This window comes from Neomonachus schauinslandi, chromosome X (assembly GCF_002201575.2).
Source record: "Neomonachus schauinslandi chromosome X, ASM220157v2, whole genome shotgun sequence".
In the NCBI taxonomy this organism is placed as follows: Eukaryota; Metazoa; Chordata; class Mammalia; order Carnivora; family Phocidae; genus Neomonachus; species Neomonachus schauinslandi.
Window position 1 is genome coordinate 117,289,601 of NC_058419.1, and position 23,231 is coordinate 117,312,831.

The following is a 23,231-nucleotide window of genomic DNA, read 5'->3' on the forward strand; positions in this document are numbered from 1 at the left end:
GAAATGTTCCTTAAACTCCAAGAGGACATTTAAGGAATGGGTTAGTGTGTTAAAGATTAAAACACTGAGTCTATAACAAACATCGTAACTTAAAAATAATTCAAAAAGAGATGCTTGGAACATGACCAAAAATTAACAATAGAAACGTATTCCTTTGAATTTTCTCTTTAATTGGAAGTAGGGAGATATGGCAGGGGAAGAAAGAAGGCATGTGGGATGAGTTCCGCCAATCTTTTCTCACATGTAGCTGGTCATGGGGTCACAGAAGTCAAGCGGAACTCACCAATCACGAAACCCTATGTCCCTTGTTTTACAGATGAAGAAACTGAAGACAAGATGTCCAGAGATTGGCTAATGTCCTACAGATAGTCCATGAGAACTCAATCTCTAAGTATTTCTGTAAGAGACTCTTTGCCTTTCACTTTCTGTTCCTTTCTCTGAGTTTCCTCCCTCTCCTTTCTCCTCCTGTGGACTTGACACATGACTTTCTTGCTACCCAATTCATGAAGGGGGTTTGGCTCCAAGTCCACATGAACAGACACACAATGACTCGGTAGAGCAAGAGTAGGCTGGACATGAAGATGGTTCCAAAGGTTGAGGTGCAGACACGTGACTGAACGTCCCTGCCACACATAGGCCTGTGGGGAGGCAGCGGGGGCTGCAGGTGATGACTGACCCCCAGAGCTGTCCTCACACACCAGCTGCCTTGAATGAGCCCTATTATATCCAGGACGAAGTAAAACTGCCATTGCAGCTTCTAGAATCATATTCTCTCTAAAGATGTGCAAGCTGGGGTGCCTGGGTGGCTCAGATGGTTAAGCGTCTGTCTTTGGCTCAGGTCATGATCTCAGGGTCCTGGGATCGAGTCCCGCATCGGGCTCCCTGCTCCTTGGAGCCTGCTTCTCCCTCTGCCTCTCTCTCTCTGTCTCTAATGAATAAATAAATAAAATCTTTAAAAAAAAAAAAAAAAGATGTGCAAGCTGATTGCCCAATCTCGTGCTCAGAAGCTGGAGAAAAGATGGGGTAAGTTTCGGATGACCTTCTGCGATACCATGATTCCTCTGCGACTGGAACCTTCCTGCTTTGTCTTGTGAAATGCTAATGGATGCTAACTGCATCCAGAGGGGCAGGGAGGCACTGTGGTGAGCAGAACAGAGTGGGGTGAATGGGGACAGAGGAGATGGGGCGGGAGATGCGATTGGGAGGACAAGGCCACAGCTGAAATGCTCCCAGGACAGCACAGTGACAGCCCGAGGCCCCTCCCACAAGCATCACGTAGTTGAACAGATTGGCCAGCTGACCCCTAGACTCCAAGCGGGGCAGACACAGGTCAGCAAGTTTTGACAAGGAGACACGTGGATCAGGAGGGCCTCGCTCAGGATGTGCAGGCCTACGTCTTCAAATTCAGATCCAGGACCACCCTCAGGGAAGAATTTGTGACCCGTCACGAGCATGTCATGGACGAGATTTTGTCCTTGTGAGTTTATTTAAACACCACCACCAGCAACAACATAACCTCCACAACAAAAGCTGGTATTTCAGAGGTCCAAAAATGATTAGTGCCTTAGATGACCACTTTCTAAAAACTAAAAACATGAGGCTAGATTTTCTTGGGGGAAAAAATGAAAAATACAGCATCCTATTGACGTTTGCACTGTTCATTTTGAAGATGAATTATGTGCCTGAGCAATCATGATTTCTATCAAGACCTATTGATGGAGATCCAGGAAATATTTCTTCACTTCTGCTTGCATATATAACACTTTCCCAGCATCTTAACTTCTTTCCATTTTGATTAGTGAAAAGAATAGACATTTGATTTTGAATAAGGAAAAACTTAGGGGAAACCTTTCTCAAAATATATAATGGAAGCATGCTCAGTTGGCACAATGAGAAGAAGCAGGTGGAAGTTCCAAAGAGGCCTATTTTCCTCAATATGGGGCAATGCCAGGGATCTCAGATCAAATTAACTTCTTTGCAAAGTAGTGAGGTTTCTAACACTGGAAGCATTCAAAGACACACTGGATGACTACGTATTCTGGATACAATAGAGGGAACCCATCAGGCACAACATGGTGATCTCTCAAGCCCTTTACAATTCTGAGATTCAGCAGCCCTGTGAAATCCAACCACGAATTCTCAATTGACCATTCCAGAGGGGCGACTGGCTGTGCTTTGTGCAAAGCCCCTATTTCAGCCACTCTGAGTCGCAAGCAGGCAACAGTCAACTCACCGACACTTGGCCATTGATGATGACCTCCTCGGAGAACCGCACTTTGACTGGATTGGACTTTAATCTTGCCTTTTTTGCAGCACTAATAAATGCTGACTTGGGAGACTAGAAAAAAGAAAACATTGGATATGATTATTGGGAACATAATGCAAACCCTGGAACACTTGTTTTCTAGCTTTATCCTCTCGAATATGCAATATTTTTGCTAAAAAGTATGTTTGGTGCATGTCCAATTCGAGGATGAAACACAAATCACGGAGGCAATCAAAACCCTGTCATGCTCATAAAGTAGGAGGTTTGATTTAGTCAGCAGACCAGAACTGCAAATAGCATGGTCCTTGTTCTTACTGAGCACATTCCCGAGGATCTTCTTATTTTTCTTGTTCTTAAAAAGGAAGAGAGGGAGAGAAAGAGAGCAGGGGCAGAGGAAGAGGGAGAATCTTAAGCAGGTGTTATGCCCAGCGCAGAGCCCGACACAGGGCTCGATCTCACAACCCTGAGATCACGACCTGAGCCGAAATCAAGAGTCTGACGTTCAACCAACTGAGCCACCCAGGCGCCCCACCCAAGGATTTTTTAAAATGATGGCTGTGAAAGTACACAAACCTTGCTTTGACTATAGAGCTTTGAGCGTGATGTGGGGGGGTGAAGTGGTGGTCAAATCTCATGTTGGGTTCATGTCGAATCGATCACTCATTATTTTAATGAGGTGGAGAAGAGTCACTGATAGTTCTAAAGTGATCGATAATCCCACTGTTATTCACATGAAGGGCTTAAGGGCATGTGAACAGGCAAACGCACACACTTGCAAAACACCTCCACTTTATGTGCCCAAAACTTGAATTTCAGCCTCTTGTTGGTAACCTGTCATCCTGGGGTCTTGCAGGAGAGGGCAGAGACCACCTTGGCTTACAACTGAATGTGGACTTCATATTCTGTCTCATTGTAAAGGCTCTTTGTACAGTTGACCCTTCAATGGCACAGGATCCACTTATATGTGGATTTTTTGGGGAAAGTACAGTACAATACCATAAATGTACTTTCCTTTTTAAAATTTATATTTATTCTGTTATTATTTTTTTAAGTAATCTCTACACCTAACTTGGGGCTCAAACTCAAGACCCCAAGATCAGGAGTCAGATGCTCTACTGACTGAACCAGCCAGACACTCCAACATATTTTCCTTATGATTTTCTTTTTTTTTTTTTTTTAAAGATTTTATTTATTTATTTGAGAGAGAGAATGAGAGAGAAAGCACATGAGAGGGGGGAGGGTCAGAGGCAGAAGCAGGCTCCCTGCCGAGCAGGGAGCCCGATGCGGGACTCGATCCCGGGACTCCAGGATCATGACCTGAGCCGAAGGCAGTCGCTTAACCAACTGAGCCACCCAGGCGCCCTTCCTTATGATTTTCTTAATAACATTCTTTTCCATAGCTTGCTTTATTCTAAGAATACAGTATATAATACATAGAACACACAAAATATGTGTTTACGTTATCAGTAAGGCTTCTGGTCAACCTATCAGTAGTTAAGTTTTTGGGGAGTCAAAAGTTACATGCAGGTTTTTGATTGCACAGGGGTTGGTGCTCCCAAAACCCATGTTGTTCAAGGGTCAATTTTACTGTCTCTTATTGGAAAGAGGAGCCGAGTGACTCAATTTTTCTTCCTCAGAAACTAAACATGCAAAAGGGAAACTTGCTCAGAAGGGTACTATGATCCAGGGAGCTCTTGCTGCACAGTCCTGGTCAATTTACTCCATGTGAGAATCATCCTTGTTGCGTAATTTTAATGAAGCCTGAGGAGAAGGGAACTCGCATCTAGGAGGCGTCTACTATGCTGCGGGCACCATTTGTTTATTTTTAAAGAGGACTGCATTCTCTACTGAAACTAATATACAGGTAAATATTTAGTTTGAATCATGAAATTGCTATTTTATAGATTAAAATTGTCAAATACTGCAAATTGCACATTGTCCAACCTAATGGTTTTCATGGTATGTAGTCCTAAGAGGTTCAGACTGTTGTGGAAAGAATCCTAGTAACTGACTCTAGAACCAACACAGAGGCTCAACTTTCTGTGTACTGTATTAATCTCAAGGCACAAAAGCCACTTAGGGTGTCCCATACTTTGAATTTCAAGTAAAAATGAAGAAGGTTCCCATCTTTGTCAAATACAAGTATACTTGAGATCAATCAAAACAACATGATGAAATGACAAATCCAGTCTACGGCCATACCACCCTGAACGCGCCCGATCTCGTCTGATCTCGGAAATGACAAATCCACACAATGGAATATTATTCAGCCATAAAATGGAATGAAGTTCTGGTTCGTGCTACAACATAGATGAACCTCAAAAACATTATGCTGAGTGAAAGAAACCAGACACAAAAGGCCACGTATTGTAGGATTTGATTCCATTTACATGAACTGTCCAGAACAGGCAAATCCATATAGACAGAAGGTAGATTAGTGGTTGCCCTGGGCTGGGGAGGAGAATGGGGAGCGACTAACATCTGCAGGGTTGATTTCCTTTTGGGGTCATGAAAAGGTTCTGGAACTAGACAGCAGCGACAGTTGAACAAGATGGTGGATGCACTTAATGTCCCAGATTTGAATACTTTAAAATAGCGAAAATGGTAGCTTCACGTTATGTGCATCTTACTATAAGAAGACAAAATCACTATTGAAAAAAACACGATAAAATATGTGTATGTCTATTCCCGGGTGGAGTTTTCTTAAATACTGGAAAAAAATCCTGTTATCTCAAGTACCCCTCCACACCCATCCCACCCTCTGCTCTGATCAGTGTCTGAGGGGACTGGATGGATGGATGAATGGTTTGGCTGCCAGAGCTTTAATTCCCCTATTTATGCAAGATGTTTTCAGAGAAGGGCTGCCCTCTTAGAACACAACGAAAGAAAACAAAACCAAGAACCCAAAAGACTCTAAAGAACAACAACTTTGAACATGTTCAACATGACTTTTTAAAAGTCCTACTCCAGGGGCGCCTGGGTGGCTCAGTTGGTTAAGCGACTGCCTTCGGCTCAGGTCATGATCCCAGGGTCCTGGGATCGAGTCCCACATCGGGCTCCCGGCTCAGCGGGAAGCCTGCTTCTCCCTCTCCCACTCCCCCTGCTTGTGTTCCTGCTCTCGCTGTCTCTGTCTCTGTCAAATAAATAAATAAAATCTTTAAAAATAAAAAAATAAAAAAAAATAAAAGTCCTACTCCAGGGGCGCCTGGGTGGCTCAGTCGTTAAGCGTCTGCCTTCGGCTCAGGTCATGGTCCCAGGGTCCTGGGATCGAGCGCCGCATCGGGCTCCCTGCTCCGCGGGAAGCCTGCTTCTCCCTCTCCCTCTGTGGCTCCCCCTGCTTGTGCGCTCTCTCTCTCTCTCTCAAATGAATAAATAAAATCTTTAAAAAAATAAAAAATAAAAGTCCTACTCCAGGGGCGCCTGACCGGCTCAGTGGGTGGAGCATGAGCTTCTTGATCTTGGGGTCGAGTGTTCAGAGCCCCACGTTGAGTGTAGAGATTACTGAACAAACAAACTTAAAAAAACAAAAAGAGTCCTACTACAGAGATTAAGTGATGGGACGGTGGCGTTCTCCTCCCTATCTGTAATTCTAGACTGAGTTTGGTGATGATTAACGAACAAATCGTGCGGTTTTGATATGCCATTTTTCAGCTGAAGGGAAAACATTATTCTCCCTTAATGATTTTAAGCAGGCAATATTTACACCGGCACAATGGGTTTCGCACAAGGGGAGTGGCTGTCAGAAAGCCACCCGGGGCCTGACGCCACTGATTAGATGAGGCGCTTGAGCGAGGCCGTGCCCCGACGCTCCAGCGTTGTTTGTGAATGAAGCCTCTCACAAGTGTCCAACACGCCAGGTACGGACGTTGGTTCCTCTGTGCATCCGAATCTTTTAATGTAATACTTTGCCACATTTTCTTAAGATGATCTATGTATGTCACTGCTTGCCTCAATAAAAAGCATTTCACAGGGATGCCTAGGTGGCTCAGTCGGTTAAGCATCGCCTTCGGCTCAGGTCATGATCCCAGGGTCCTGGGATCGAGTCCCGCATCGGGCTCCCTGCTCAGCGGGGGGTGGGGGGGTGTCTGCTTCTCCTTCTCCCCTATAGCCTCTTCCCCAGATTTATTTGCCCTGCCCTAACGACAAACCTGATAAATGAAGAGAACCAGCCAGGAACCTAGATAGCCAAGGTAGTTAAGTAAATACTATTCTACATGTATTTTGAAGTCAACGGACTTGGGATACAAGGCCAAGAATTCAGGCCAGGGCATTTTTCTTGTTCTGGATTTGCGACTATTTTATATAACTGACATATGTTTTAAAAATTACTTCTGGTTAATAAAAACATAAGCTCCTTGAGTCTGAAGGTCACTGAGTTAGAGTCAACAAAATAATGGCTTATCCCACTGGCTGGAGTTATTTGCGACACGCGGGGTATGTAATCCCGCCATGACTGTGGTTTTCACTCGGATCTCCTTTTGCAGCTCAAAAAACATACAATGTACACCACTCAGTAACCCGATGAGTTAATTCTTAGCAACCTAAAGGCCCGTAGGTGCTGATCACAAGCATTTCCTATCCTGTGTTGGGAAATGATGAGTAATTACCATTTAAAATAATCAGATTCTCCTGCCGTTAATTAATTTAAGATTAGAAGGGCTCTAATCAGCCTCTGCACCTCTTTCCAAATTTGCTGTTGCTAAGGTGGCCAGAGTAGATGTGTGCCATGCTCTTGGGGCTTTTAGATGCTGAGAAGTCACTAGAAAACATCATTTGGAAAAAATTACATAAATACGGTAAAATTTCTGAAACTAAAGCATAAGGTCTTACATTTGCACTTCCTGTATGTCTACAGTACTACAGATACAGTAGGCATGGAGTAAATATTTGCTGAGGTCTAAGTAGCCCACAGTTCTCACCGGGTAACTTAGCGTGGAGTTCCCCCAAAGTAGACCCTGAGACAAGACTCCACAAACAGGTAGCTGAATGGGAGGCACTCCCAGGAAGCACGCATAGGTGGGCAGGAGGAAGGGAGACAGGGGGTGGAAGAGTAAGCCAATGAAGCATTCTGTAAGTCATTCGCCACTGTGAGCAACTGGAGCTTAAAGCGGTTGGGGACATCTTGGAACGAGGCAGCCCACAGGCCTCAGAGTTAGAATGTCAGAGGAGACAGAGAGCTAGGATATATATTCATCAGCTCCTGTCAATCAGTGATGGAGGGGCTGCTCGTCCAGGAGTGTTATTTCTTCAGCACTTGTGGCCTGCTGCATGAGCATCCTCTTGCAGCCCGAAAAAACCCATGGGCAAACAATCACTGGCGCTCTCGGCTGGGTATCGGGCTGGCACGCTCAGCATGACACATGGCAGGAGGATCTGGTCTGAGTTCTGATACCATCTAATACTCGGGGGCTCCCATGAGGAGATATGTGGCCTCCCTCACGTGTGTGGAACCTAGTGGAAGTTGGGCAGGAAGGGAGAAGCAGGCAAGCAGGTCCCTCAGCTCTTGCACCTAGAAAAAGGCTGAGTGAATGTGAAGCATGGACCACAGAACGGAGAGTGACTTATCCCAAGTCTCACTAAGCTGGGACTGTGTGAGGGGAGGTAACTGAGACTCTTTCAATAGTCTCTGTCTTTAGACTAGGAAGTTCTGGAAGTTCTAGATTTGGGAACTGTGGGAGGCAGAGTCAAAGGAGAGGAGGAAGGAGTTAGCCAAGAAAGCTCTGTAATAAAAAACAGTAACAGTGCAAGGAAAGAAGATGGTATAAAAGATGGAATAAAATTCATAAGAAATCCAGGGACGCCTGGGTGGCTCTGTCAGTTAAGCGTCTGCCTTCGGCCCGGGGCCATGATCCCAGGGTGCTGGGATCGAGCCCCGCATTGGGCTCCTTGCTCGGTGGGGAGCCTGCTTCTCCCTCTCTCTCCCTCTGCTTGTGCTCTGTCAAATAAATAAAATCTTAAAAAAAAAAAATTTGTGAGAAATCCAGAAATTCCTTTTCTAGAATGCCATTGTAATGGAATGGGGGAACTACTGACTAGATACAGATAAAGACTTCTTTTTTTTTTTTTTTTTAGATTTTATTTATTTATTTGAGACAGAGAGAATGAGAGAGAGAGAGCACATGAGAGGGGGGAGGGTCAGAGGGAGAAGCAGACTCCCCGCCGAGCAGGGAGCCCGATGCGGGACTCGATCCAGGGACTCCAGGATCATGACCTTGCACCTGAAGGCCGTCGCCCAACCAACTGAGCCACCCAGGCGCCCCAGATAAAGACTTCTACACAAAGATGTTGCATGCAGAAGTAAAAACCATTGAAGTCAGTATGAAGGGTGCTGGTTAAGTAAATCCTGGTTCGATAGAATGCTTTCCAGCCATGGATACGATGCTTACAAAGAATTCTCGATGGTATGAAACCATGCTTATGACAGACTCAGTGAAAGGAGCAGAAGAAACTGTATGTCCAAGATCTCCACTACTGACAAGGCATCTATCAAATGACTGGAAGGAAACAGGCCGATTGTTTACACTGCTTGTCTCTGAGGATAAGATGTGCTGACACATATTTTTTTGCTTTTGTGTGTGTTTCCCTCTATACTTCCACAATTTTTTGCTAAGAAATAAAGTAAACATGGCGGAGGGGGAGAGCCATCTATAATGCTTCAAAAACAAGGCAGCAGCCTGTTAAGAATGGCTTCTCAAAAGCCTCAGGAGTTTCCACAGCTGGGCTCACTGTGGGTGCCCCGGGACCGTGTGGAGTGAGGTAAGAAGGGGCAAACATCAGCTCTCTGTCTGGACTGGACCCTATTAGGCAGAAGAAATACAACATCACAAATGCTGGCCAGCAAGTTACAGGATAAATTAAAATGCTAATTTTGACTATCTGCAATAAAAGTAGAAATTATACACGTTCTTTTGGCCTGGTGGGTCATCTGTTCCAGGAAGCCAATCCCGACTGCTGAGAGAAATGTTCAGCAAGTAAGTGGGACCCAGGGAGGTTTTGTATTTTAAAAAGCAATGTGCCGGTAGGAAAATCCAAACACAAAAATGTAAGGAACAACATGTAGCCTCTTCTCCCATCTTCTCTCCTCTCTGGGTCTAATCTGTCTATTTAAGTCACTTTGGGGTTTCAATTCCTTCATTTCCATTCCCATACTGCAGAGGAAAAAGCCACTTTGGGCTGGATCAGTGAGGGGAGACTCTAGGTGGGACAGTGGTTCCCAAGTGGAAGGAATCCCCCCGACGCCAGGCACCCCTGGCAATGCCTGGAGACATTTTTGGTTGTCACAATATGGGGAGAAGGTACCACTAGCATCTAATGGGTAGAGGCCAGAGATACTACTAAATATCCCATAGGCCATGGAACGACACCACAGAATGTAGAGTTCTCCAGGCCAAATGTCAGCAGTGGGGACGGTGAGAAACCCTGAGATAGCATTTAGAGCTTGTGCTGAGGCTTGGAAGGTGAGAATGGTTTGGCTAGGCTGAGGAGGTGGGGTGGGGTATGTAGTGGGCATTTCAGGAAGTAGGGCTGGTCAAGGAAAGTCAAAGACGAGGATTCCATCCACAATGACCAGGCAGGGAGAGACTGCTGCGAGGCGCAGAGGTGCAGCCATTGGCCAGAAGAACATGCAACACTTGTTCCTGGAAAGCTCCAGATGATCGATTACAGGAAGTTCCATGACTCACTGATAATAATGAGTATTCATATGAATAACCAGTCACGCACACTCAAATGGCAAAAACAGCAAGCAAAGCCACAAGACACAACCCTTAACTTAAATGCCAAACTCCTTGTTCTTTCTCCAACTTTACTGCATGGGGTAAAACATCACCTCACATTGCAAAAATAACCTGGTATGGAATACAATGGTTCTGCAGTCAAATGCTCTACCACTGAGCTATACCCCCTGGAATACAATGGTTCTGATCTCGCGTGTCTAAGAGGTTACAAAGTGGGAAGAGAGAATTCAGGAAACACAAGGTGAACTTGAAGTTCCATTAGGAATTTGTAGTTGGCCAACCACTCGGTTATTGTAGACACTTCCATTGGCTTCACCCAACCTATTTGTCCACTGTCAAGAAATGAGGAAGTGTGGACAGATTTGAAGTGAGTGTGAGTGACAGTCTGGTTAACAGAAACAACGTAGCTATACTTTCTCTGGAAGGAATCACAGAATCATGAGAGGCAGAGCAGGGGAGCCCTTGCGCATGAGTCAGTGTGACCCTCTCAGGCAGGTGCAGAAATCTGAGCGGGTGTGGGAGTCACCTGTTCTATTGCTGGGAACTAGATCTCAAATCTCGGTTCTCTTACATCCTGCTGTCTCCTTGGCTTTCAAATCCAGACATGCGTGTGCAGTTGTGGCAGAGAGGGACCAAAAGGAACAGTGAATGGTAAACTAAGCTTTTATTATAAATAGTTACATCCTGGATGGCATGATTTACTGTCTTGGTTAATTCTATTTGTTATCTTATTGGAATCTTGAATACATATTTTTTTCCTGCCTGAAATGCTTAGGCCATAGTGCTTAGGAGGAAAGTGCTGGGACAGGCGAGAGGAAGAGTCTGGTCAGGAGATGGAGACCGACCATTGGCAGAGCCTCCAACTCCACGGGGAAGAAAACAGAAGCGTAAACGGGTGGGATCTCCATGAATCCCTGCAAAGGCCACAAAGTACCGTTGGTAAATGTTTTGGGGGGGGGATCTGGAGGAATTTCTTGCTATTTTTGGGTTCAACTGCCGATGTATGGAATTCACAAGCAACAGCAAATCTACAGAAATAGAAAGTCAGTTAGTAGTTGCCTGGGTCTGAGGGTAGGCAGGGGGTATTCACTGTAAATGGGAACGAGGGTTCTCATGGGGCTGAAGGAAGTGTTCTCGAACTGGACCGTGGTGATGTCTGCAAACTTTGGTAAATTTTATAGAGATCATTGAATTGTACGCTTAAATCAAATTCTGACAGCCGTATTTCCTCTAATAGCCACCTTTAAAGGGGGGGTCTCCCTGAAATATCTACCAATTAGAAGGGGATATGAAAAAGAATTATGCTAGAACATCCTACAATCAAACATTCCCATTCCATTTGTGATTCTTAAGCTAGAAACCATAAGAAAGTCTTGAGTCTTGTCTGATTTCCAGATGTGAGTCCCACAGATTGAATAGCTGGTTTTCAAGATATATAGAAAATGCGTTATTTTCCTTTCTCTCCTATGAATGGTTTTGCTATCATGGTGTATAAAATACAAATAATGAAGATTTCTGAACTCATATTGTGAGTGCATGCTGTTTTTCTCTGCTGTTACTCATCGTCACGGTTTCCCCGGCCTGGGAGGAGGAGGAGGAGGAGGAGGCTAGAATCCTGGGATCATACAGTGGCACTTTCACTCAGAGGACACTTACAGGGTAAGGCTGAATAACAGTGAGGAGTATCGATTCTTTGCAGCTTCTGAAAGAGAAGAAAAACAAACATATTTATGAAATGCACAGAGGCCGGACTCTACATGATAGCGTTCTTTTGAAATGCAATGCATGATGTGTTGGCAAATGTTTCCGGGGCTCTCAGGCAGAGTAAATCAAAAAGCTCAAAAATGGGCTTTCAGACCTCAGAGAAAACCAAAATCCAGTGTTCACCCAGTGTAACAAACAGCCTGATTGAAAGCTTCCCACGCGGTTTATGTTGGGCGCCATTATCTGTGAGGCCGAACAGCACGCCTTTGAAATCAACACTCGCCCAGAGAAACGACTGTTGGAGAAGCCTCGACTCCCATCAGTCTCTGCACTTTCCGCTACCCTCCACATTGATTCTCCCCCTTTTGATTTTAATTTTCTAGAAAGGGAATCGATTTTTAAAAATTCGTAACATCCATATCTGCTCAGGGTCGGCAGCATGAAAGAGAACTGTCAGTGCGGGTTTCTTGTGTGCAAATAGCACCCCGCGAACATCACTTCCCCACGCCAGGGAGCTCACCGGGTCCACAGTAACAACGCCCAGGACGCTGGGGCGCTAAGTAGTTCAGATGGGCACTCGCCAGGAAATAGTGTTCATGATAGGTGTCCCCCAAGGCAATATCATGGTTTATTTAATGTCCCCCAAATAACCCAATCCTGACAAATAACTCAACCCCTCAGGGAAAATCATGCTGTGGGTATAATACTTTTCCTTCCTTCCCTTTCCATCCTGAGTAGAAGGAAGGTCAGATGCCACTTTGTTGAGGAGACGCTGACTTTTCCTACTTTAGGTTTTAATGAATGACCTGCTTTTGCGATTTACTGTCCAAATGAATAAAGTAAAGGGAGTCCGTTTCAAGGCCATTTCCTGGAAGAAGCCACAGCAGATCGTATTTCTAGCAATCTTTGCACTGGGGCTAGGCGCCCTCCCGTCAGGCTGGGTTGGACCGGGTTGGGCCACTGGCCACGGCAGTGCTGGGTGTGGACCGGGAGGTGGGGAGTGTGGTGGGGGAGGACAGAAATCAACAGAGTAGAGAGGGGAGGAATAAAACGCAAGAAACTCAGAGAAGTACCAGAACATCTCGGATGATGGTAATTTTGGGTGGCGGCAGGGAGCAGCACGTGGTTGATAGCAGCCCGCGTGCTCCCATGCGTTCCCAGTTGCCAACGGTGGGCAGAAAGCTCCAGTAAGAAGTACCCAGCCAGTATTCCCATTAGATGGAGAAACAGAGCAACAGTACAACCAAGGCAGAGTGAAGTGGATACAAGGAGTGATCATGCATTGCTGCTGGGTGTGTGGACAGGTGCAGCCCTTCGGCGGAGCATTGTGGCATCACTATGACCTCAGCTTTCCACTCTGGTTTAGATCACAAAGAAATTCTGCCGCTGGCCTTTAAGGGCTGTATGGGGGTGAAGCGCCAGAGAGCAGCTGGGCATCCAGCTAGAGGACAGTGGCCATGGACGTGCGTGGATGCACAGCAGGGAAGGATGTGACGGGAAGAGGCAGAAGCCCAGCTGTGCCTGGTAACTCTGGCGATGGTGCTTCAAACGCAAGGTAAGAAACCAGACAGGGTACAGAACAGAAGACCATTCGCAAAAGCGCAAAAACACACGCGCATACTAAAGGACACACTAAACGTGTTCCAAAGGATTTCTCTCGGGGGAGAGAGGGGCGGGCGTGAATATAAATAAGCAACATCAGAGAAGAGGGGCCTTCCATGGGTCTATGATGATTGTTTATACCCTGAATGGATGAGTTTGATGAATTCCACTCTCTGCACGTATGGTTTAATAAAAAACTCATGATTTGGAAGAGGATGAAGAAATGGGGGGTAGATGTACGTTAGCAATCTTACGAACTGCTGAAGGGGAGGTGGCTCTTGGAGACCTCTGAAGTAATCCCTCATTTGCTCACCAAGACAATGGAGGACCAGCCTCCCGACTCTTTGGGGCCAATCCACTGCACCAAACTACCACTCATTTGGTGGACCTAACACCATCCCCCAGCCCCCACTGTTGCCCTACAGATGTCTGCATGAGAGAAACAAACACTCAGAAAGCAACACAAGTGCTGCTTCTCAGCTCTTACTCGAGTTCCCCTTGCTTGAGGGAAACAAGGAACGCCCAGCAGATGAGAGATGGGATACAGCCCAGTTGACTGAAGCCTTTGTGCACATGGCAGCCATAGTAGTGGGCGTGCTCTGCCCAAGGCCTGCCCCCAGGGCCCTCGGGAGCAGGCACTGGGCCCAGGGATCCGTGCTCAGGGCAGAGCTGATTGGACCCAGGGGTTGGAGTGAGCCAATCGGATTTCCTCTCTGCAGGATCAGAACCAAGAAACACAAGAGTGTTGGATGCTGAGGGCCAGTCGTGGCTGAGCCAAGAGTAAAGGTGACAGAGGCTGGTACTCCCCTGTGCTGTCCTGGCTCCCACCATCCTGTTAGAAAGAAAAGAATTGATGGAAAAATCTCAGTAGAACTATTATCAGCTCTGGGAATGGGCTTTTATTTCTGTTTCCTTTCATCTACAAGTACTTAATTACCCCTGCCAGACATGAAGAATGAACTCCATAGTGCGTTGGGTCTGTTAGGATTCCTCACTCAATCCTACGATGGGTAAAACAACAACAACAACAACAACAACAACAACAACAACAACAAGGAAGCCCTGTGTGTTCATAAGTTACAGGATGCCAAGCCAGCTGAGGCGGATCCAGCTGAGGCCTCATGCCAACAGATCCCAAACAGCTTTGCACGCCAAAGCAAGGTGCTGCAGGACTTTCAAGGAGGTACTGAAAACCAGAGTTTGGGACTTTTAACCCCTTATGCACCTCGGAGCCGGACTCACTGCTTAATTAAAAACAACAACAACAAAAGGCAACTGGGAGAGGTTGGTAGAAGCAACATATGCCCAAAGAACAGAGGCTACATTTACAAAATTCCTACCCTCCCACTGAGGCAGGCCTAAAGTGTGCAATTCCTGGGGCCAATATGTGGACAATGCAGTAGAAACGGTACCTTGGGGTTATTGAATAAAGGCATCTTGCTCAGCTGAGCCGCTCTAGGGGTGAGAGAGCTTTGGTAGAAAGATGGAGAAGCCAGCCATCCTCTGGGTTCTCTCTGACTCAAGGGAGCTGCAGCTGGAGCCACCCAACAGAGAAATCTTCCAGGAATCCACAAACATGCCCATAAGGGAAAGAGTCAACTTTCTTTTTCTTTCTTAAAGATTTTATTTATTTGAAAGAGAGGGAGTGAGCATGAGCATGGGGAGGGGCAGAGGGAGAGGGAGACGGAGTCTCCTTGCTCATGGGGCTCGATCCCAGGACCCTGGGATCATGACCTGAGCCGAAGGCAGCTGCTCAACCAACTGAGCCACCCAGGCGCCCAAGAGTCAACTTGCATTATCCTCCATAGATAGAGGAAACACCAATGCCAGATTACATTGGTGCCAATCAAGTGAGAACTCTCCTGCTTTTTACCTCACTGTCCTGGTAGTGAGAGAAGGTTGAGAACCTGGTAGAGAAGAAGGTTGGGGAATGCCCCTTAGCCCACTGCAGGCTTCCCAGGCATGGAACAGGGGCAAGGAAGGCGTTTTGTGGAGTTGGGAATTTCGATTCTTACACAACAATTGAATGTTTAAGCTATAGATTACAAGCTGTTGTGATTACAAGTGTACAAGTGACTGGAGAATTTCCCTAAACCTGCTTTGGATCTCTTAGAATTCCTAACCCTAAGATCCTGGGGGTGGGGGTGGTGTGTGTGGATCTAAGCCATTTTAAAATCGCTTCAACAGAAAGATTAGAATGGAGAATGGAAGATGCCACATTCCAGTAAGCAGATAACTTCCTTTTATGAAGGTCTGAAACAGCTAGGGACGTTAAAAAATACATTTAGGGGCATGTGTAGAGAAGTATTATTTCATAATAAATTCCAGGTGACTCTTCTACTTTTGAAGAATAGCTTCAAAGTGCAGTACCAATAGTTTTGAAATAGTTGAGTTTGTTAAAAGCATCATTTAAATCCCTGAATCACAGTGCTGATCTGCAGAGGAAAATAGAGTTTGACCTCCCCTAAACTGCTCCTATCAAATTTGCCTTTGATTCTTCAACAGAAGTCCCTTATCTCTTTTTGATGGGATCCCTTGAAACATGTTTGGGACATCCGGCATCAGTGGCTGCAGGTCACGCTTTGGCAACACATCCCATGTGTAAATTTCCCTGGCTGTGAATTTGTTGCAGCAAGCAAAGTGATGTGAGGAAGAGCTAGGATTCTAATGAGGCTTTCGGTGTTAAAATCTCTTCCAACAATGCAGCTAAAGCCGGTGTCGTCTTTTTCTTAGAGCAGCATAGCTTGGCATCTTTCCTAAACTGCCTCTCTCACTTCATATTTACACGAATTTACTGTCGCAATATGTAGTCATAGTGGCATGCACTATTGTATATTTCCTTCTGCACCAACTAAATAGATCCCCTGATCAACTCAGAAACTGATACAGATGTAACAAAGTTCTGAAGAGCCCTGAGATTTCCTCAGAGATTGGGAAAATGAAACAAAACCAAGCCCAAATAACTAAAATATATAGGAAGATATTTTATGTCAAAATTCAAGAGTCCCGCTTAAAAAAAAAAAAGTCCAAACAAATTAACTATAAGGTTTTAAACTTCAAAAATGAAGTAAGGAATCAATCTATGAAGGCTGAAAGGTTCAGCTATGGGAAGGCAAAATAAAGAGGTAATTTAGGGCTATATATGAAAGGATTTGGTAAACTGTAACATGACATTCTAACATGATGCGACTGATGTGCAGTATTTTTATTTGAAAAGAAAGGTGGTAAGGCACAGAGAAAGGGCATTGGAACTCTCACTTCTAAGGTAAATGCACACACACATCAGATTCTTTCTTCTTCTTGTACTTCAGAGTTCTTCGGCGAGATTAGCAAAATATTCTTTTCTGCAAGCTACTGCGTGCACCTCAGCCCTTACACTCTCGGCTGGTGGACAGCTGCTGATGAAGGAAATCAGAGATGATTATAACAGCATTTCTCCAGTGACTCTTTGCTCAGAAGAGCCTTTCTGCAGTCCTAGGCTTCCTTTTTATTTTTTTCTTTCTATCTGAACCAGGAGATGTGAAAAGAACATTAAGATTTTTATGATCTGAGAACCAGCCATAACATTGTCCGCCTAGTCAACTGCAGGCAAAGCCGGAGGAAATAATGCTGCCCTTCACTTTTAGAAAAGTTGCCACAGGACTACTTAGATTGGTGGTTTAATGCTTCATCTAGTTGACCTTTCCAACACTCTGCAGAGAGACACTAATTATCCATTGTATCGATTCCTAACATGTGCTGAAGCCATTAGCTGGAAGAGAATGGAAACAGCTAGCAAATGGCTAAGCATTCAAACCAGATCAACACATTAAGGCTAAGTGTGATCTGTCATGGACATTAGGAAACATTAATGCTCTACACGTTGTTGCTGAACCGTGTCTTTACTTTGATAACTGCAAGGAATGGGATTATTTGTCATTTCTCAGTTATGTTCAGGGGATGCTGACAAAGAAAACGCACATAATGAAGCCACCATAGTCATCAGGGCAGCTAAGACAGAAGAGATGGATCAGAGTTCACTTGTCCAGGAGCACCGGCCTGGCTGCCACTAATTCTACAGTGTCTCTCCTAGTACCATTTTAACCCTTGAGAGAGGGGTTATACTGCCAAGCAACAAAACCCCAACAGTTTGGTAGCCAGTGGGAAAGATGGAGAGAATTTAAGAAAAGATCCTTAATAAGCAATAGGTTAATGACCTCACCCTGGAAAACTGGATGACTGAACTGCTCATCTTTTCCCCTCTGAGCTACAGAGGCCCCCCCAAGATGGACCTCAATGAACCACACCTTCTGGTATCTAGACCTTGCGTAGTCTCCTTCCCTTGAATCCGGGCAAGTTCTGTGACTTACTTTTGATAAACAGAAATAGTGTGGAAGGGACACTGCATGACTCCCAGGCCTCGGTTAGAAGAATCCTAGGAAGCCTTGCAGAGACCCATTCCACGGGTATCTTGGAATGCTCACTGAGAAGCCACCTACCAGGTAGGAAAGCCAACAACCATGCGACCACCATGTTGTGAGGAAGCTGGCCATGTGGAGAAGCCCCGTGGAGAGAGGGGGACTCGCCTGGCCAGCTGCACCTCTGTCGGCTGCCCAGGTCCAGGCAAGAACGCAGGAATGAACTGCTGGGATGAGCCACCTGGGATGTGCAGCCCAAACAAGCCTGCATGTGACTACAGCTCTAGCTGGCTCTGAACAGCAGTGACAAGAGACATACCAGCGAGAACCATGTGGATGAGTCCGGTCAACCCGCAGAGCACGACAGAGAAGAAATTATTTTATTATTTATTTTATGTATTTATTGGTTATTAATTAATTAATTATTTTATTAAGCCCTTACATTTGTTGGGCAGCAATAGAAAACTGGAAAACCATCTGTCCATAAGGACTTTGAAAACTATGTTTTTAGGGGCACCTGGGTGGCTCAGCCGATTAGGTGTCCGACTCTTGGTTTCGGCTCAGGTCATGATCTCAGTGGTTGTGAGATGGAGCCCCATGTTGGCCTCTGCGCTCAGAGCAGAGTCTGCTTGGGATTCTTTCTCCCTCTGCCCCCCCATCCCCCACCCCGCACACACATGCGCTTTCTCACTCTCTTCCAATAAATAAAAATCTTAAAAAAGAAAAAAAAACTATGTTTTTAAAAAACAGTCATCAAAGGGGTCAAATGATTTTGAAATTGAACATGTCTCCCTTATCAAAGAAAAGACAGGGTCCAATTTAATGGCTCCCCAGAATACCGTGACATGGACTCACATTGAAATACAAAATGTCCGTCCTACAAACAGAGGTGGAAGCAGGGACAAAGATGCTCTAATACACTCAGGAGAGAGAAAAAGTTCCTACCAGAGTCTTGGACTAAAAGTGCTTCACTACAAAGAAGAATTCTGAGGGCACAATTGGCAGCATATTGTTGGGTAGGTATTTGAACTTTGCAGAGCAAGGATTAAAGTACGTTGTAATTTTAGGTTTAGAATTAAATACTTATATATAGCCAAGGACTGTAAATACAAACCTAGGGAGAAACCACAATTCTTTGCAAAATCTAATTCACATTTTAATGAATGTAGTTAAGGCTTAGGCTGTGCTTTTCTTTGTGAAAAATATTAGGTCATTAGGTTAAAATCACATAAATGATGCAGTGATTATCAAAATTAACATTTAAATGAAATCGGCTCATTTCAAGCACTGTATTTTACTGTACTTTTTAAACCTTTGCAGTGAAATTTCAGGTTAGGCGCTCAGAATGTGGGAACTGCTGTCAAGAGAGTTTCATTTGCATGTGATGTTTGTTTTTGGTCTGACCTAAATTTTTTGCCTATTTAATTTATTTTCAGCTGAATGAATGTTGTCTTTCACCTTTGAACTACTTACTTACCTTTAACTAATGGATGAAACCGGTACTTAGATTTAAGATTCATAAAGGACAGCTGGAGCTCTTGAGATAAAAATTAAATTGTTTTATACACATGTATGATACTAAGTAGCTCTCACCTCATTCACTCCTTTGCTAAGTATTTACTGAGTATCTAGGAGTGCCAGGCATTTGAGATACACTGATGGTTCTCAACAGGGAACGATTCTGCGCCACAGAGCGCATTTGGCAATGACTGGAGACACTGATGGTTGTCACGACAACGGGGATGCCACTGGCATCTAGCAGGTAGAGGACAGTGTCCTACAGTGCACTGCACAGCCCCCTAAAACAAACAATTTTCAGCCAAAAGTGTCAGTAGTGCCCAGACTGAGAGACCCTGGGCTGTATCAGACATACCCCTCAGGAATAATCACTATCCTGACTTCGTTTTTCTATTCTTTTCTTTCTTTATTCCTTTCTATTTTTTAAAGAGAGAGAGAGAGAGAGAGAGAGAGAGAGGGTGGAGTGGGGGAGGGGCAGAGGGAGAGGGAGAGACAGAATCTTAAACAGGTTCCATGCTCAGCACAGGGCCTGATGCGGAACTCGATCTCATGTCCCTGAGAACACAACCTGAGCCGAAACCAAGAGTCCAGCGCTTAACTGAGTGTGCCACCCGGGTACCCCATTCGTTATCCTGACTTCTAACACCACAGAACAGTTTACCAATTGATGGACATTTGGGTGGTTTTCAAATTGGAGCTGTAAGATGGTATTGCTATTATTATTCTTGTAGATGTCCTCTGGTGAAAAAACGTACACACTTCTGTTTGGCATGTACCTAGGAGTAGGGCTGATAGGTCACTGGGTATGCACGTGTTCAGGTGAAGACAGTGTTTTATTTGACTGTGCCATTCCTTCGTGGTCCTGTGACATGGCTAGCTCTTTAATATGACGAACTCTACCAGCCTTCCTTAACCTTATTCTTTTACTCTTCTTGGTGTCTGACTGAGCTCCAGGAATGTCCTAAAGTTACTTATACATAGTTAAAGCTCTGTCGTCTTAGAGAGGGGTGCAAAAAGGTATGAGGGTACAACATTCAACTCATCCAACTAAATACTACAAACTGTATCAAAATTATTGGGAATCCCACAGATTTTAATAGTTCTTTTTTTTTTTTTAAGATTTTATTTATTTATTTGACAGAGAGAGACACAGCGAGAGAGGGAACACAAACAGAGGGAGTGGGAGAAGGAGAAGGAGGCTTCCCTCTGAGCAGGGAGCCCGATGTGGGGCTCGATCCCAGGACCCTGGGATCCTGACCTAAGCCGAAGGCAGACGCTTAACGACTGAGCCACCCAGGCACCCCGGGAATCCCACAGATTTTAAACGGTGCTCCACGCAACCCTTCTGAGACAGGGCCACAGGCCAGTAGGAAGAGCCCTGGGCATGCTGTGTGTTTTCTTCTTCTTCTTCTTTTTTTAATTAATCTTTTTAAGAGTTTTTATTCATTTGAGAGGGAGGGTGCACAAGCAGGGGGAGGGGTAAAGGGAGAGGGAGAAGCAGATTCCCCGATGAATGGGGAGCCTGATGCGGGGCTCGATCCCAGAACCCAGAGATCATGACCTGAGTTGAGGGCAGTTGCTTAACTGACGGAGCCACCCAGGTGCTCCTGCTGTGCATTTTCAACCAGAAACTCTCCAGGGCTTTACCCACTGGATTGTGGGTTAGGTGTCTGTTGAAGAAAGGATTCTACCGCTAAAAACAAATAAGAAAACCAATGGACAAAAAGATTGCTATTGGTTCATCAAATTCCAGTAGGCCTTAGTGTGCAATTCTAAATCTCATTCTGAATTTCCATGAAGCTATCCGGCATCCTCTTCTAGCTTTAACTTCCAGTCCTCAATGAAAAGTAAAGTTAAAAAAAAAATTTTAAAAAAAGTAAAGTTTTGGGGCACCTGGGTGGCTCATTCGTTAAGCACCTGCCTTCGGCTCAGGTCATGATCCCAGGGTGCTGGGATCGAGCCCCACATTGGGCTCCCTGCTCCGCGGGAAGCCTGCTTCTCCCTCTCCCACTCCCCCTGCTTGTGTTCCCTCTCTAGCTGTGTCTCTTTCTGTCAAATAAATAAATAAAATCTTTAAAAAATAAAATAAAAGAGTACAGTTTTATTGGATTAGGTTGCTTTTCTACTCTTTACATTTTAAGAACGACAATAATATTGTTTGCTATTTCACATGGCAAATGTAGAACATTGTAGTAATAATGACAATGCTCTAAGAGACAGGAAAAACTATTATCCCATTTTTACTGATAAGAAAACGAGGCTCAGAAAAGTTACAGTGGCATTTACGTTCCTGACCGGAGACTTTGGGCTTGGCCATGACTTGCTGTGGTAAGAGGTAAAGAAGTGACAGCATGCCAGATCAGAGCCCACACTTTTGGAGGCCTTGTGTGTTCCTGCTTGTCCACTCCTGCTCCGTATGAGCAGGTACAGACCGTACCCCAGCCAGCCCCTTGGCCCAAGGAGGATGAGACACCCGTGCAGTGGACCTGCCCCTCATCTGCAGCTTTCGGGCAAGCCCGGCCAAGATCAGCAGAACCACCCCAACCAGTTTTCAGATGCATGAGAAAAAAATGCTTATTTCTAGACACAAAAGGACAAATATCATAAGATTCCACTTATGAAATATCTGGACTAGGCAGATTCATAGAGCCAGAAGGTAGATTCAAGGTTACCGGGGCGGGGGGCGGGGGAGGAGGACTAGGAGGAAGGTGGGATGGAGACGTTTTGGTGAATGGGTACGGAGTTTCTGTTTGGGGTGACGAACAATTATTTGGAAAGAGGCAGCGGTGATGGTCGTACAACACTCTGAGTGTAATTAATGTCTCTGAGTTGTACACGTAGAAGTGGTGAAAATGGCAAATGTAATGCTATGTGATATTACCACAGTCATAAAAAAGAAAATGTTTGTTGTCACAAGCCACTGAGACCTTGTGGTTATTTGTTGTGAAGCAATACGGCCCCCAATCCAACAGTAGGGCAGATCTTCTATAAAGAGAAGAATGAGAATTTGATGGAACACTGAATATGAGTACGAGGAGAAGAAAGAGGGGGAAAATGTCACATTCAACATCTGGTCTGCTGCATAACATCTCTCCATGGTAAAAATAAATTAGGTAGCGGGCCACAGAAGGGACTGATGGTTGGGGCCATTAAAAGAGACCATTTGGAAGTGGCTCGTGCCATTTCAGGGTCATTCCCACGGAGGCCCTGCTGTCGTGGAGCATACGAAACGACGAGAAAAATTCAGGGAGCTGGAAACATTAAAAAATTGGAAGCTAATACAAATTTGGAGCCTGAAAGACTGGGAGAGATCAGAAGGAGACAGGCAGTGTCATCTGCCAAGCTGAAGCTGTTAGAAAGAATAGTTCACAGCCCGAGTTGATTCTTTAAAAAAAAATAAAAAATCAAAAATCACATTGTTATGCAATTCAAATCAATTTGCCTTGACAGTCGCTTTCCCTTTCTCTCTTAGTTCAGAGGAATTTTATGTGCGATTCTGCCCTCTTTCAGGGCTTACGGCACCTTCTCTGTTCACCAGTCCTGCAGTGCGCTCACAATACAGGGGCTTAATATATTTTTAAACGATAAAATTAAACAGAAGGCCAGAGACTGTAATGCACTACATGGCACAGTGGCAAATGGGAGGCGGCAGTTGAAGCCTTTTTTATACATAAGCCGGGGGGCGAACATTGTTCAAGAAATGAGGTGCTGTTGGCCAAAAGTCTCAGCAGCAAGCGATGTGCCCACAAAATGGAAATAATAACAGTAATAATAATAACAGGCCTGTTCAGGGGATTGTTGGGAGGAGGACAAATTATAGATGGCTGAAATGCTTTTAGTATCTTGGCAGAAAGGTATTATGTAAATTCCCAGTTTTTTTTCCTTTCATTATTTTTCCTTGAAGACTGCCAAAAAAAAAAAAAAAAAAAAAAACCTAGGGGGGGGTAGAAAAAATGTTTTGTTGTTTTTTTTTTTTAAAAATTTTTTTTTGTTATTATTTTATAGTTT

At 44.8% G+C, this 23,231-nt stretch overlaps 1 protein-coding gene across 1 annotated transcript in view; it reads right to left on the reverse strand.

Moving 5' to 3' along the window:
- FRMPD4 (FERM and PDZ domain containing 4) overlaps positions 1-23,231 on the reverse strand; it is a 198,081-nt gene that overhangs the window by 35,861 nt on the left and 138,989 nt on the right. Inside the window, exons 4-5 of the mRNA XM_021684006.1 lie at positions 11,659-11,704; positions 2,234-2,338 (exon numbers count right to left, since the gene is read on the reverse strand). Coding sequence (XP_021539681.1) covers positions 2,234-2,338; positions 11,659-11,704 — 151 coding nt within the window. The remainder of the gene's footprint in view (positions 1-2,233; positions 2,339-11,658; positions 11,705-23,231) is intronic.